The sequence below is a fragment of the Serinus canaria genome, chromosome Z (assembly GCF_022539315.1).
Source record: "Serinus canaria isolate serCan28SL12 chromosome Z, serCan2020, whole genome shotgun sequence".
NCBI classification, from domain to species: domain Eukaryota; kingdom Metazoa; phylum Chordata; class Aves; order Passeriformes; family Fringillidae; genus Serinus; species Serinus canaria.
The window spans coordinates 66,826,511-66,840,182 of record NC_066343.1 but is presented as its reverse complement, the minus strand read 5'-3'; the positions used below and the strand labels follow the sequence as shown (position 1 = coordinate 66,840,182).

Genomic DNA, 13,672 nt, shown 5'->3' with positions numbered 1-13,672 from the left:
GGGATCAGGCTGGATGGTTGAGCCAAATAGTATGTATCTTTCATTTTATAACTGGATCAGCACAGTGTGTTAACTGTGGGCTTGCTCAGGTTTGTGTAGATTTGCCATCGAATTGTCCTGCAAGCTGTCCCCAGTTCATGTGTGTGAAATTCTGGGGAATAGTCCAGATATTCAGTCACTGTGCAGTGTTGCTCTGATGTTCATAGGCTATGGCAGTAATAGAGATTTAGACAACACTGTAATATATAGCTTTTACATTAAAATACTAAGTATTTTCTACTTAGGTTTTAATACTTTGCTCATGAAAGTTCATCCTATACAAGTGAAAATTCTAGCAAGAAACAAATGTTTGATTCAAGTTTAGTAACCAGAAACATGCAGCAAGTCCCCCTTGGGACTTAGCTATGAGCCCCAAGTTGTGGAGTGTCTGGATTACAGAGAGGAGCAAGTGGGCTGCTCTCCTCCTGCAGGTTGTTACTCTTGTGTGCCCACAGGGCCTGGATCTTAACTGACCAGAGAGTTTACAGAGGAGAAGGGAAGCATCTACTGAGGTTTGGCTGTGTGGGATGTAGTGCTTTCTTGGAAATCCTCTATGAAATGGTGCTGAACCTTGAATGGGAATGGTGAGTATGTGTCCCCTTAGCACAGAGATTTGGAAATCCCTGCAAGCAGTCACATGTCCCAGCTGCTGTCAGTCACTGTCCAGTGGGCAGGAAGGGTGGAATGGCTGGTAGACAGCTGTTTGTTGGAAATTGTATCATAAATCAAATAAACTTAGTAGCTTTGTGTGCCTCTGTACAGGGTAATGAATTTGTAGATCATCTGAGCAGGAAGATGCTAATTCATGTGAATTAGGAAGGATTCTAATTCATTTTCAAGACATCTGGCAATACAGAAATCTCTTGGGTAGATCAATTTGCTATCGCAGACTACAGATTAAAAACTCTCTTTTGCCCACCCCCTTCCTGAGAAGAATCCTTGAGTAATGTGAATAATGGCTGGCTGCTGAAGGAAATATATCCTTCCCTTTGTTTGACGTGGTTCCCAAGGCCTTGGGAAGGGCAAGTCAATCTGTCCTGTGGGCATTCAGAGTGGTCAAATTGAAGAAAGCTCTTTGCTACATGATTGGAAAATGCAATATGTAAGTGCTTTGTGGTATGTTGGGCTTTTTTTTTTTATTTATTTATTTCTATGAACTATTAAAAATTAATGAACTCATATCACATCTATTCCATTTATTCTGGACTACTTATTAAAGCAGATTGATCCCTCGGTTCAGCTGAGGTAAACTTGGCTATCTGGGTTCCCCCACAGTTGTCTCAATCAAAGAGGTAATGGATTTTTGAAGGACTGTTTCAAGTAATAAGTCAGAAAAATTCTGTCCTTAGAAGCAACCTTAGTTCTTTGGGCGCTTTTGAAAATCTGTGCTATTTTCCTGCTCTCTGCTAGTAACCAAGCAGAGTTGCATTTCACAGTGGCTCTTCCTTCTGGCAGCAGAGCAGTTCTCAGAGCAGCCCAGCCTGCCTATTAAGCAATAACAGAATGTTATATCCCCAGTGTACTGAGGATTCAGTCTCAGCTTTTAGGACTGTTGGTCCATGAAGGTATCATATCCACTGTGTTTCCATTACATCATTCTCAAATAGAATACTGGGGCATAAAGTACTCTCTTCCCTGAACAGTGGAACAATGTTTATATGTAAACCAGTGGTTTGTTTTGCCTGGCAGAAAAACAAAGTATGAAGTAATGCATGTGACTTAGGTCTCCCAGTGGCCCCTGAGGCTGCAGGAGTCTTTCTACAGTAACCACCCCAGCTCTGCAGGGCTCTGCTGGGAGAAGTTGGAGACTGCTCTGGGCTCTGCAGTTACAGCAGAAGCTGTTGAGGTGTTGCTGAGTGCTGGTGGCTCCCTGGGGCCTCCTGTGCAATTATCCTTCCTTTGAGCTTGTTCAGGGAAATCTCTTCCTTCTGAACGTAATTTAACTCTAAATGTATGAGAATGCAGTGGAGCTTTTCTTTTTACACTTATCTCAGGCTGGGAATATCAAGGTGGCTTTGTCACATTGAATCTGTGTAGCAGACTTGGAAAACCACCAAACTGTTGTTTTGTCCTGCTTTTCCTTTCTTAGGAATTAGGAAGGGAGGAGAGGAGTTTCATGGCACAGTCAGTACTGCTGTTCTGCTTTGGCACTTGCAATTGCAGTTAATGGTATAATTGATGCTTCTGGGCTTTAATAGGGATAGTGTGAAACAAAACAGTGACTGAATTAAAATCACAGGTGAGGTCACTTCATGGCCTCTGTTTCCTCAAGGCTGGAACACCTTTTGGGTTCGAGTGGTGGGAAAGAAAAGGTTTCCTCACCCTCAGGTAGAAGATGAGAGTGTGCAAAGGCTATGCGTGTTTTGATCTCCAGGGCAGGGAAAGAGTTTGTGGACTGTCCCTCCTTGTAGGTATTCAAGAACCCTCTAGACACAATCCTGTGCTGTGTGATCTGGGATGACCCTGGCTGAGCCGGGAGGTTGGGCCAGATGACCCACTATGTTCCATTCCAACCTGACCCATTCTGTGAAAGGGGCTTGTGTGTCAGGGTGGGATCTCCAGGGACAGAGCAGTCCTTGTTAAAAGTGCCAGTATTGAGTCAGTTGCCAGCCTGTCATGGATATTATCAGTAACTTCCAAGAAGTGAGTAGGAGGCATTGATTTTCTGGCTCTGCAGTGGGGTATAGCTGTTGGTGCTATAGGGTTTAGGCAGCAAAATTGTTTCCAAAGGCTTAGTTGTAGAAAGTTAGGGGCTGCAGCACTGCCTAACCATTCCATCCCTCACCAAAGGGTTCCCCTCCGTTCTGCATGCCTGCTGGAGGGCGCATGGGTGTGAATTTGGTGTGTTGACTTAGTCTTGGGTAGTATTGCTGCGGTGTCTTATTTATGTTGTTTAAGCAACCTTTGCACTTCGTGCTGCATGTCACTGTACACTGAAGTCTGAGCACCTGGAAAAGGTGAGAGAAGCAGAGTGAAATGGAAATATGTATTGATTCTGCTGTTCAGCTGGGGAAAGTTACTGTAGAAGTTAGAGTGCTCTCTGAAACACTGCATTTGTGTTTCACAGAGAGGAGGAAGCTATTTATCAAGTAGCAGATCAGGAAAATGCATTTTGAATGCTCTGCTTTCAGCATTGCATTCCTTTTTAAAAGTGGTAATTAAAATTGCGCCCTTCCATTCTTCTAATTTCTCCCACAGCCCCTCCATGGCACTTTATTGCGCCCTGTGAAGGGATGTAGGTTTTGTTCTAGTGTGGGGAGTGACCGGGTGGTAAGTCATGTGCTGGATTTAGTTAGAATGTAATCTTTTGGCCATCTGCTCAGGCACTCCCTGTGTTGCGTTCCTCTCCTTTGCAAGCAAGTGTTAAAGGTGATCTGGGATGTGCAGGTGTTCGGAACACTTGGGTTCCCTTTAACTGAATAGGACCATGTGCCTGCTTAGGAGGTTTGAGGAGAGTGTTTTCTGAGCCTTGCAGTAATTTGTCATGCCTAATTTTAATTTTCTCACTGGTGTATGTAGCACCTGCTCATAAAAAAACCCCTATTCAGACAGATTGTTTGAAAAATATGTGGATAACAAGGCTTTCTCCTTTGAATTGAGTTTAAGAATACTCTGATGTACACTCTGCTATTGTTTTTTTGTTCTCCCACAGTGATTCTGGATGGTTTATTTTGAAATTTCTGGCTTGTGTTTTCCTTTCCTAGTCTTTAGGAGTTTGTCTGACCCTCCAGTCCTTTGTAAGTGATGGCTGTAGAGCATCTGGAATCTTGCTCTGGCTTCTTAAAAAAAAAAAAAAAGATTAGTTTAGTTTAGTTTAGTTTGCTGTTTTTTTGTTGTTTTTTTTTTTAATGGTGTTTTTTTTTAGTAAGTTGCAGGCAAGACTTCAAGTTAATTTCTATTTTGTGTCTATTACAGTTGCACCAAAATGAGAGATGCTTAGAGAGAGGAAAAAAATCTCCTGATCAATTTAATGTTTACATCAAGTTTTGTCTGCTTTCTAATAACTCCATGGAATAGATGTATCTCTGATATGCTCAAGTCTTTTTTGTAGATTAAATGAATCTTTGTGTGCAGGAAGAGCAGGTGCATTTCTGTGCATCTCTTTCATGAAGTGCTTGCACATGGGAGTGCAAAGCACTAGGTCTTGCCTTCCTTTCTAATTTTCTCTCATTTTCATTCCCTCCCTGGTGTCCTGCTCATCCTGTGCAGTGGCGTAGGATCAGCATAGTTCGATGTTTGTGTCTGAATGGATGCACTTCATGTGCTGCCCAGTTTGCTAAGAGAAACCATTTGAAACTGAACATAATTTGACATCTCCAGCTGGTTTAAAAATGTTCTTTCCCCAGAGAGTGGGATTACTGGGAGTGAGTCGGGAAATACCTGATCTAGACCATTAACTTAATTTATGTTTAGGTTTTTGCTTTATGGCAGTGCAGGAGCATTTGTACCTGTAAAACTTGGTGTTGCTGGATGCTCTACAGAATAATTTCATTTTTGTGGTGCAAGTTTTATATTATAGAAATGAGATTTTATATTATAAAAATGTACTGTTACACATGGCTTGATTTCAGAGTACTTTCATGCTGCATCATGTAGCAATGACTTTTCAGCCTTTGTTGTAACGCTGAGTAACTAATGCATCAGTAACTAATGTAGAGCTTCAGAACTCAACTTCCAGTCCTTTGTGAGAGCATGGCATAGAGGAGCTCTAACCAGAGAGAAAAAGCAGATGTGGGTACAAAAGTTTTCTTAGTAGTGTTCCTTTGGAAAGCTGTGGTTTTTTGTGGCATGGTGTTCGGTGCAGTGCATCTGACCTGCAAGTATCCTGGGCTGGCAAACAGGCTGGGCCTTAGCAGTGACTAACAGCCCATTCCAGCTCCAAATTTCCCAGAAATTCAAGCTCTTATATGGGGAATCCTGCAGTCTTACAGCCAGTCCTGGGCGATGTTCTGGGAGCTGCACTTTTGGAATGCTTTCTGTGCACCCCTAGGAGGTGCTTTCCTGTGGGGCTAACAACATAAAAGCACACCCAAGTAATTTTTCGTGGGAACTTTATGGACATGCTGTGCAGGCTTGCAGATAGAGCCAAAGAATTACTGATGAGACTCCCAGGTTTGTGATTCAGCTCTTAGTTATAAGTTCTGTTTCTACAGCTTAAGGTGTAATTTATTACATGCACTTTGTCTAGAGGGATGGTGCTCATTCCTGGGAGTTGCTAAGGATTCAGTTTTTGACATGTGGATCTTGTGATCTTTGTTTAGTCTGGCTACTTTCCTGGGATATCTGTGGGACAGCTCTTGCTGAAGCTCTAAACAGGCACCCCTCTCAGCTGCTGAGGCAGTGCAGGGTTTGCTCCCTTTCATCAAAGGAACCTCTGAATATTTAGGGCCTGTGACCACAATGTACAAAGGGCATCTGTCTCTTAGTTTGCATATTGCTGCTGCAGAGGCTGTGTCTCTTCTGTCTGTTTAGGAGCCAGTGGCCCTCTCCAGCTACTTTTTTAGCAGATAATACCAAATTTCTACACTGGGGTTGCCTCTGCTTCCCTGCTAATAGTAGTGGAGCTTGTCAAAAACAGGGAGAGGCCAGTGGAAGCTTCCTATATGTCCACTGCCTGCTTTTGCCTTTTTTTTCCCCAGGCACATGCTCTTGTTTCTTTGTCTCCTGCCTTTTCCAGAGGAGGGGAGCAGGGAGGTTCCGAGATTAGCTGGTGCCTGCCCACTCCAGGGCAGTATTTCATGAAATGTCTGCTTTTTTGTAGTATGCAAAGGAACCTAGAAAGTGAGTAGATTGTCCCACATATTTTCCAGTGTTTAAACAGACTGATTTGGATATTTAAAGGCATTTGTATCTTCAGTCAAGAACACTGACCCACACTACTGTATGTTTTGCTTGAACCATTACGTTCAGCATCAGGAGTGCTCCAGGCCCTGAATTTGGGAGAAAATGAACCAATTTTTTTCGACCTAAAGGCTTGTGGGCCTTGTCAGTCTAGGTGAAAGCTCCAGCCCTTTTAACAGGAACAATTCCTAATGTACCAGGTGCAGCATTTTCCTTCATGTGGGCATACAACTGCCTGGACTGTAAATGCTTGCAAAGGAGAATTTCTCAAGTACCAATCTAAATAGACTGTTGTTGCACTGCTGCAGCTCTGAGTGTAATGGTGTCAAGGCATTAAAAAAAATGTTTCTTTCTAGAACTTTTATATTGAATATTGGACATTGTTGAGCCTCTAATAAGTATTGGCAGCTCTGTTGTCTGGAGGACATTTTACGGCATCAGCTTTTAAATATTTTTGTTCTGTGGTATATCTTGCTTCCTAGCTTTTTAAGTATGTTTTCTTCTTAGGGTTAGTTTTCCACTGGGACAGCTAGCTGGAGCCTAGAAATGTCTTCTCTTAGCGCTTACACTTAGCAGTTCTAGAGAGGATATGAGCTTGCAAAAGGTAAATGTAAACAAAATCTCCCCTAGGTAGACATGGACCTTCTCCATCTGGTGAGATAAGAGCCAATACTGTTTTATGTTTTAACAATTCTATTTTTATATATAAATACTGTCCTGGAATTAAATTAACAGGGTAGAGCTTGTAAAAATGACATTTGAGTTTACACTGCTGTTTGTTTGGCTTATTTAATTTAATTGACAATGTCACAGTATAGAGCTACTTACAGAGCTGCTATTCAGGCTTGATTATTTTCAATTTGTGCTCTGCTATACAGCGTTTGGAGAATTTCTTTGTTTATAAAGAATTGTTTATTTCTTCTAGAGTGTTTTTAAGTAACTTTGTAAGTGAGGTGGTATGAAATGACATCTTGCTAAGCAGCAGTAACTTCTGGTTGCAGAGGGGTTATGTTGAGATTGCTTTGCATTAGACATATCATATTGCTTTCCAAACATTAAGCCTGCAATTCTTTCTTTAAATGCATCACTTTAGAGAGCTGCCGTGGGGTACAACAGAGTTTTTATCTCCAGATCTATTTAACTGAGTGTGAATTTCCAGCTACCAGGACTGTGCAGGGGGTGTTGTCTAGTTATGATGCTCTGTGATGCTTTAACTCAGAGGCAACCGTAGCAGGACAGAATCACTGACAATCTCTTATTTTGTTCTTTTCCTTTTTTCTCTTTACAGTCAAAAAAGCTAAACTCCATGGACCACCAGGTAAGTCATGCTCTTCTGCTTCTTTACAGCAATGGGGACCCTGGCTCTCTCCCTGCTGTTCATGCTGCTCTCTCCAGTTTTTCTCCACCTCATCTCATCTCGTTCATATTCTCCTTGGGCGTGACCTAATCTGCCTTGAGAATCCAGGCAGTTTGAGTCAGTAGAAAACTTGAAGCTGTGACCTGTTGTCACAGTGGTAAGAAACCTCTATCTGCTCAACCTGGCCTGAACAGATGATGAATGAGGAAATGTGCTCCTTAACTGGCACCCTTCCCCACCCACTTGGCCCTTTAGTCTCATCCTGCCTCTTTCCCTGTTCAGAGCAGGGTCTGAAAATGTCCACTAAGCAGAACTGGTGTGTGCATCTGTGGGTTTAGTACCTTCTCAATCCTGACTGGGTTTGCTGGATGGAACTGCAGAAATGAATCTGAATGTGGTAGTCAGTAATGGCTGTGCTTGGAATTAAAATCCCATCCGCTAGGTTTTGTGTCCGCAACAGCTAGTCACACCCAGAATTTACAAGCTGGGCAACTTCTTTTCACTGTGGCTTAGAAGCTAGCAAGGAATCCCTTAGCAAGTAAATAGATTTATCAATTGAAATTTGATACACAGTTTACAAAAGAATAAGCACTTTTATAAAATTCCTATGAATAAAAATTTCTGGCATAACACCTATTCAGATGTTTAGATCTGAAACAGTTGCCCACCTGTGTTCATAACATATTTGTTCAGCTTAATTCTTTGGATATAGACATACTCAGATTATGGCAGAAAACTTTACAGGACTCATCCATATTCCACGGCAGATCAAGATCTGTCTGTGTACCAACCTTTAATTTCCAGGGAAGGAAAACTGAGTACCCAGACTGGAAGGGAGACAGTATATACTTTATCTTTTCCCCAATCAAGAGATCTGCTCACAAATGCAAAAGATTTGCCCTCTAGACTAGGTTTAACTGAGCCAAGGTGTGTGGTTTCACTGACAAGCTCAGTGTCCCGGGAGGATGCAGGAGTAAAATAGATAGGGAGGAGTAATGTAGAAATGAATAACTGGATATGTAGAAATCACAATTCAGTGATTCTGACTCCTTCCTGAGCTTCTGGATCATATAATTTCTGTTTCTTCCCTTCATGTTAGGATATTGGAAGCTAAATGCTGAGGTGTGCTATAGTAACCCACAGCAATGATGCATTAAAATTACACAACCATAGAGTCATAGAATGTTAAGGATTTGGAAGGGACCTAAAGAATCACCTAGTTCTTTGTCACAGGCAGGGACACCTTCCTCTAGACCAGTGTCTTATCCTGCCTGGCCTCAAACACTACCAGAATTGGGCATCCACAGCTTCCTTGGGCAACCTGAGCCAGTGTCTCAAAACCTTCACAGTAAAGAATTTCTTGCTAAAATCTGACTAAATTTCCCCTCTTTCAATTTGTACCTGTTATTCCCTGTCCTAGCACTATGGTCCCTGATGAAGAGTCACTTTCTGGATTCCCTGTAGGCCCCTACAGGTATTGGAAGATTGCTGTGAGATCTCTACACAGTCTTCTCTGTGCCAGTCTGAACAGCCCTCACTTCTGGAGCCTGTCTTCATAGGGGAGGTGCTCCACTCTTCTTACCAACTTTGTTTCCTCTGCACTTGCTCCAACACTTGCATGTCCTTCTTATGATGGGGATGCCGGAACTGTATGCAGTAATCCAGAGGGGATGTCATAAGAGTAGAGGGGATGAATTGTTTTCCTCATCCTGCTGCTCTCACTCCTTTAGTTGCATCCAAGGATACATTTGGCTTTCTGGGATGCAAGCACACACTGTTTGTGCTGAGTTACTCATCAGCCAATTTCATGAGGTTCGCACAGTCCCACCCTGCTTGTCCAGGTCCCTCTGAATGCCATCCCTTCCCTCCAGAGCATGACTGCACCACGCAGCTTGGTATCATCAGTGAACTTGCTGAGGCTGTCCCTGATCCCGCTGTTCTGTCACTGACAAAGATGATGAACACTATCAGCCCCAGTTCTGACCCCTGAGGGACACCACTTTTCACTGGTAACCAGGTGGACAATGAATTGCTGAACACAAGTCTTTGGGTGTGGCCACCCAGCCAGTTCTTTATCCACAGAGTGCTCCATCCATCAAATCCATGGCACTCTGATTTAAAGACAAGGATGTTGTGCTTTGCACAAGTCCAGGCAGGCAATGTCAGTTACTCTGCCCCATTGAACAGTGCCATAGCCCTAGAAGGTCATCAGATTTGTCAGCTATCATTTCCCCTTTGTAAAGCCCTGGCTGTAACATCTTTGTTTTCTATGTGAAATTTTGACAGTATTGACAAAATTGACTTCAGATTGAACACAGTGAATAGAGGTGGCAGAACAATGAAGTATTAAAATATGTACACTGCTTTCTGGGTATTTAGCATGTCTTGATGCAGGCTGTTTGAAACTGATAGATAGGCCTAAGGTGATAACTCCCCTTAAAAGGGAATTTGTTCCTTCTTGCGTGCTGATATTCAAACTTTGAATGTGTCTGTGCTTTGCTGCGTTTGGTTTTATTAACAAAGAGATGGCAGAAATTAAGAGAAAAAGTCCTTCCAGGATTTTTCTTTAGATTTAAAAGCAAAACATCTAAACAGAAGCTGTCTTGTCTAGATATGAATGTGATGTGGTTTTCCTAGGTCAGGTGTGTTTCAGCACACTTACAAATAAAATCTGTATTTTTCTTCTGCCCCTGACTAGTCTGTGAAGTTCTTTGTAGACTCATGAGTGGAAAACTGAATTGGGACTAGGAGAGCAGTTGGATCAGGAGGGAAGAGATGATATGACCAGCCCAGTCTCCTGGGTTGTATGTTTTGCAAGTTTGTTTTTCGCAGTTTGGTATTTGTGATGGGTCCTGTGCCTTTGGACTGTCTCATCTTCCTCTTGTCTGCATTTCAGGAGCAGCATCATACTAAGTGTCTGTGAATTTTAGGATTTTACATGCTTTGTCCCTGTCTTATTGCAAGTGAACACTTGGGTTTTTTGGTTCATTTGCACTTGGATTTCTAAAATAGCTGTGATTGAAAATTTGATGCATGTGCAAAACATCTTGAACATTTGACTTCTCATTCCCCAGATAAATTCAATACATATGTGACGTTAAAAGTGCAAAATGTGAAGAGCACAACAGTGGCCGTGCGAGGTGACCAGCCCTGCTGGGAACAGGATTTTATGTTGTAAGTATGGTGGTGCACAGCATGATGCTATGGAGGTGCTCGTGGTTGAGTCCTTCTGCAGCCCTGGTGTTCATACAGAGCTGCTAGTGTGTGTAGGAACCAGAATGTTTGGGCAGGTAAAATGCACAGTCCTGGTGAAAACCTAAATAATTTTCTTTCCTATTGTATGCATTGGCCTGCGGTGGAGGATGTGTGTTGGGAGATTGTCTTGGCTGTTGCCATGGACTGGCAATTGCCAGTCATGTCTGTAGTGAGAGGCTGAGTTTGAGGTTGAACTGGGAAGTTACTGTGTGGATTGGGTCTGGATTGATGTCCTTGGCCCGTATGTGCACAGCTGTGCCTGTAAGCCAAGATGCACAGAGACGCCTGCAACATAGCTTAGCCAAGGACTAAAGGCCCGTAGCTGAGCTTAAATGGAGCTCCTGGGTGTGGGAAGAGGGCAGGAGAGGCTGGTCAGGGCAATTAAAGGCTGTTGTTAGTGCACTCAGGGCGTCTGCAAGGTGATCCTGGTTACCTCAGTTAGGAGCTGCTCTGTGAGCAGCAGAACCAGTTCATTCCAGCTTTCCTGGGGCTTCTGGTGCAGTTGGCACTTCTGATTTTCTTTGGTTCTCACAGACCTGACATACAGCCAAGGATTTCCCAGTGTCTTTTAGAATGGTGGAGGTTTTTTTGGGTGGATGAATGATTTATTGATTATACTGCACCTGCTTCTGTAAGGCAAATTGAACTAAATTTACTAATGGGGGTGGGGGCGGGGGGCAGGGAATGATGTTGTATTCATCTTGTGGGGTCAAAGCTAGTGCTGCTGTTTCTCAGTGGGTTTCAGGTGTTTACACAGTATCTGCAGTAAGAGACCCTCCATGGAATTTTGTGAATATGTTTCCTAATCCCACAGCAGTTTGTTTCTCCACAGCTGAAAGTGGGAGGTTGATGCCTCAGGTTAAGGAGGTCACCTGGGTCAGTACAGTATTTTCATCATAGCTGCTCTCCCATCTCCCTGGTTTGGTAGTACTCCACTTTTGGGGCAGCACAAGAGGTGTGTGCTCCTGCATGGAGATTTTGGAGCCTGTCCTTTGGCATCTGGTGAAACGCACACGCTCCTGAACACTTGCATCTGCTCAGCTCTGCAGCTCCTGGTCAGACAGAGGCTGTGGCTGTCAGTGATGTAAAACATTTCAGGACTGGGTAAGGCTGGGACAAGGAGTTGAACCTACCATTCAAGTCACATGCCCATACTCAAACTACTAGCTATTTCTGCCTGTGATTTGTGCTCATCCTGCGGGCAGGAGCTAGCTTTAAACCCAGCCAGATACGAAGGAGACTTCTCAGTGATGATTTAAGAAAGTATTTGAATGCATTGGATGAAGGCTTCTGTGGTTGCTTCTCCTCCTTCCTCTCAGGCAGCTCCTAGGGCTGCACTCTGGTATCAGCTGAGAGCTGAGCTAGCATGCTGTAAAGTCACTGAGACGCTCCCTAATTAGTTGCTAGGGAATATGGAAGCAGAATATTAGTTGAACTACCTTGCCATTATTGTCCCTGCTTTAGCCAGGCAACTCTACAGTAGTTCTGGTGTCTCCTTATAACAAAAATATTACATGTGGGAACGAATGTGTTTTGCATGATCCCGTGTACATTAAGTTGTCCTAGGGGAAACAGTGCTGGTATTCCAATACTGCTGTTCTCTAGTTTGCTCTTTTTCTTTCTGGAGTTGGAAAAGGATTTTGAGCACAGCAGTTTTTCCCCAAGGGAAGTCTGCTTTTACTGTCTGTGCTGTGTTTACCTTTTTCATGAGGCATAGTAGAAGAACAGACCATAAGCAAAAAAAATGCTTCCTGTCTGTATTTGTTGGTTTTGCTGCTAAACTCCTTGTGAGACATAGCACTGCAGAATTTGGGGCTCTGGGGTTGTTTGAGATTTGGCTATGTACCAGACCACTTCAGCACTTCAATGTATTCCCTGGGGACATTTTCGAATTTTGAAGAAGCTTTAAAACAACTGTGTATTTGCTGCATATTTGCAGGAAACACCTCGAGTGAAAGTGCCCACTGATGTTTAGAACACGGTGATTAAATTGCTGTTGAAGTTGTGAGAAATGCTTTTATTTAAATCCTCTGGGTGTGTGGAAAGGATAGACACCAAATTTCAGTCTCAGCTCTATTGTTCTTAGAGCTGTTCTGCATCTAACCAGAAGGTGGAGAAAGGGAGACACAAAGGCAATCAAAGCCACTGTACAGAAATTCTTTTTATTTATTATTCTTACCGGGTGATCTATCCTTTGGACATCTGTAGAGGAGCCCTTTGTGTGTATCATGACCAGAGTCCTGCTCTGGCAGTTTATGTTGAAGCAAAGTACGTGGTTTTACACTGTGACTGAAAATAGAATATTACTTCCTTCTCTTCCCTTTCTGCATTCACACTGTTCCAACCAGCAGTCAGCCAGTCATCACCAGCCTGCAATTTGATGCATATCAAGCAGGGTGAGGGCCAAGCTGTGCTGGTACAGCTGTTGGCCATACTGAGTAACACTATCAGAACAGAGGGTGCTGGAGACTCGATTACAAGATGCTAGCAGTGGACTCATAGAAGGCTGTGTAACAGCTTGATTTTGAACTGTTGCAGACTGAGCCACTCAAGAACTGGACACTCCTAACCTCAATTCCTGTGACTCAAACAAGAACAGAATTGCTTGGATTTATAATAGACATTTATATGCTTTACTGTAACTATAGGGTTTGTCTTGAACCTTGTAGATATTATGTTCTCTTTCACTTGTGAGAAGGAGACAAAGTTCAAGTGGATGCTTGGATTTGCAGCAGCTCTTTCTTATTTGGGCCACAAAGGCAGTCTATAGAAATAAGACAGTATCATGCTTTTAAATTTCCTTGATAGCTGTAACATAAATATACTTGGTCAGAAGGCACTCACTGTCCAAGATGCCTACTTTTGGGGATTGACAGTTGTAATAAAGGGAAGCCCTGAGCTCTAAAAATTATGGGTTATAGCATTTCTTCATGATAAGTGTGAGACAGCTGTGATGTCAACAGACAGCTCAGGGTTCTTCTCTACTTTATTGTTTTTTCCAGTGTCTGCTCTGTGTGTGTTAGGCTGTTCTGAAGCAGGCATGTTACAAACCAGTATGCAGAAGCGAGGCATAAATGCTATAAAACATTGAGAAGAAGCAAATTTGAGATGCATCCTTTTGTTAATGAGAGGAAAGATGTTTGTGAAAACTTTCAGATCAGTGTTTCCAAGGACCTGTCA

General features: G+C 42.9%; 1 protein-coding gene across 2 annotated transcripts in view; it reads left to right on the top strand.

Moving 5' to 3' along the window:
* The window catches only part of UNC13B (unc-13 homolog B), a 210,768-nt gene that overhangs the window by 19,271 nt on the left and 177,825 nt on the right, over positions 1 to 13,672 (top strand). For both annotated transcript variants that reach the window (XM_050987179.1, XM_018922952.3), the window contains exons 2-3: positions 7,169 to 7,198; positions 10,312 to 10,411. In XM_050987179.1, coding sequence (XP_050843136.1) covers positions 7,169 to 7,198; positions 10,312 to 10,411 — 130 coding nt within the window. The remainder of the gene's footprint in view (positions 1 to 7,168; positions 7,199 to 10,311; positions 10,412 to 13,672) is intronic.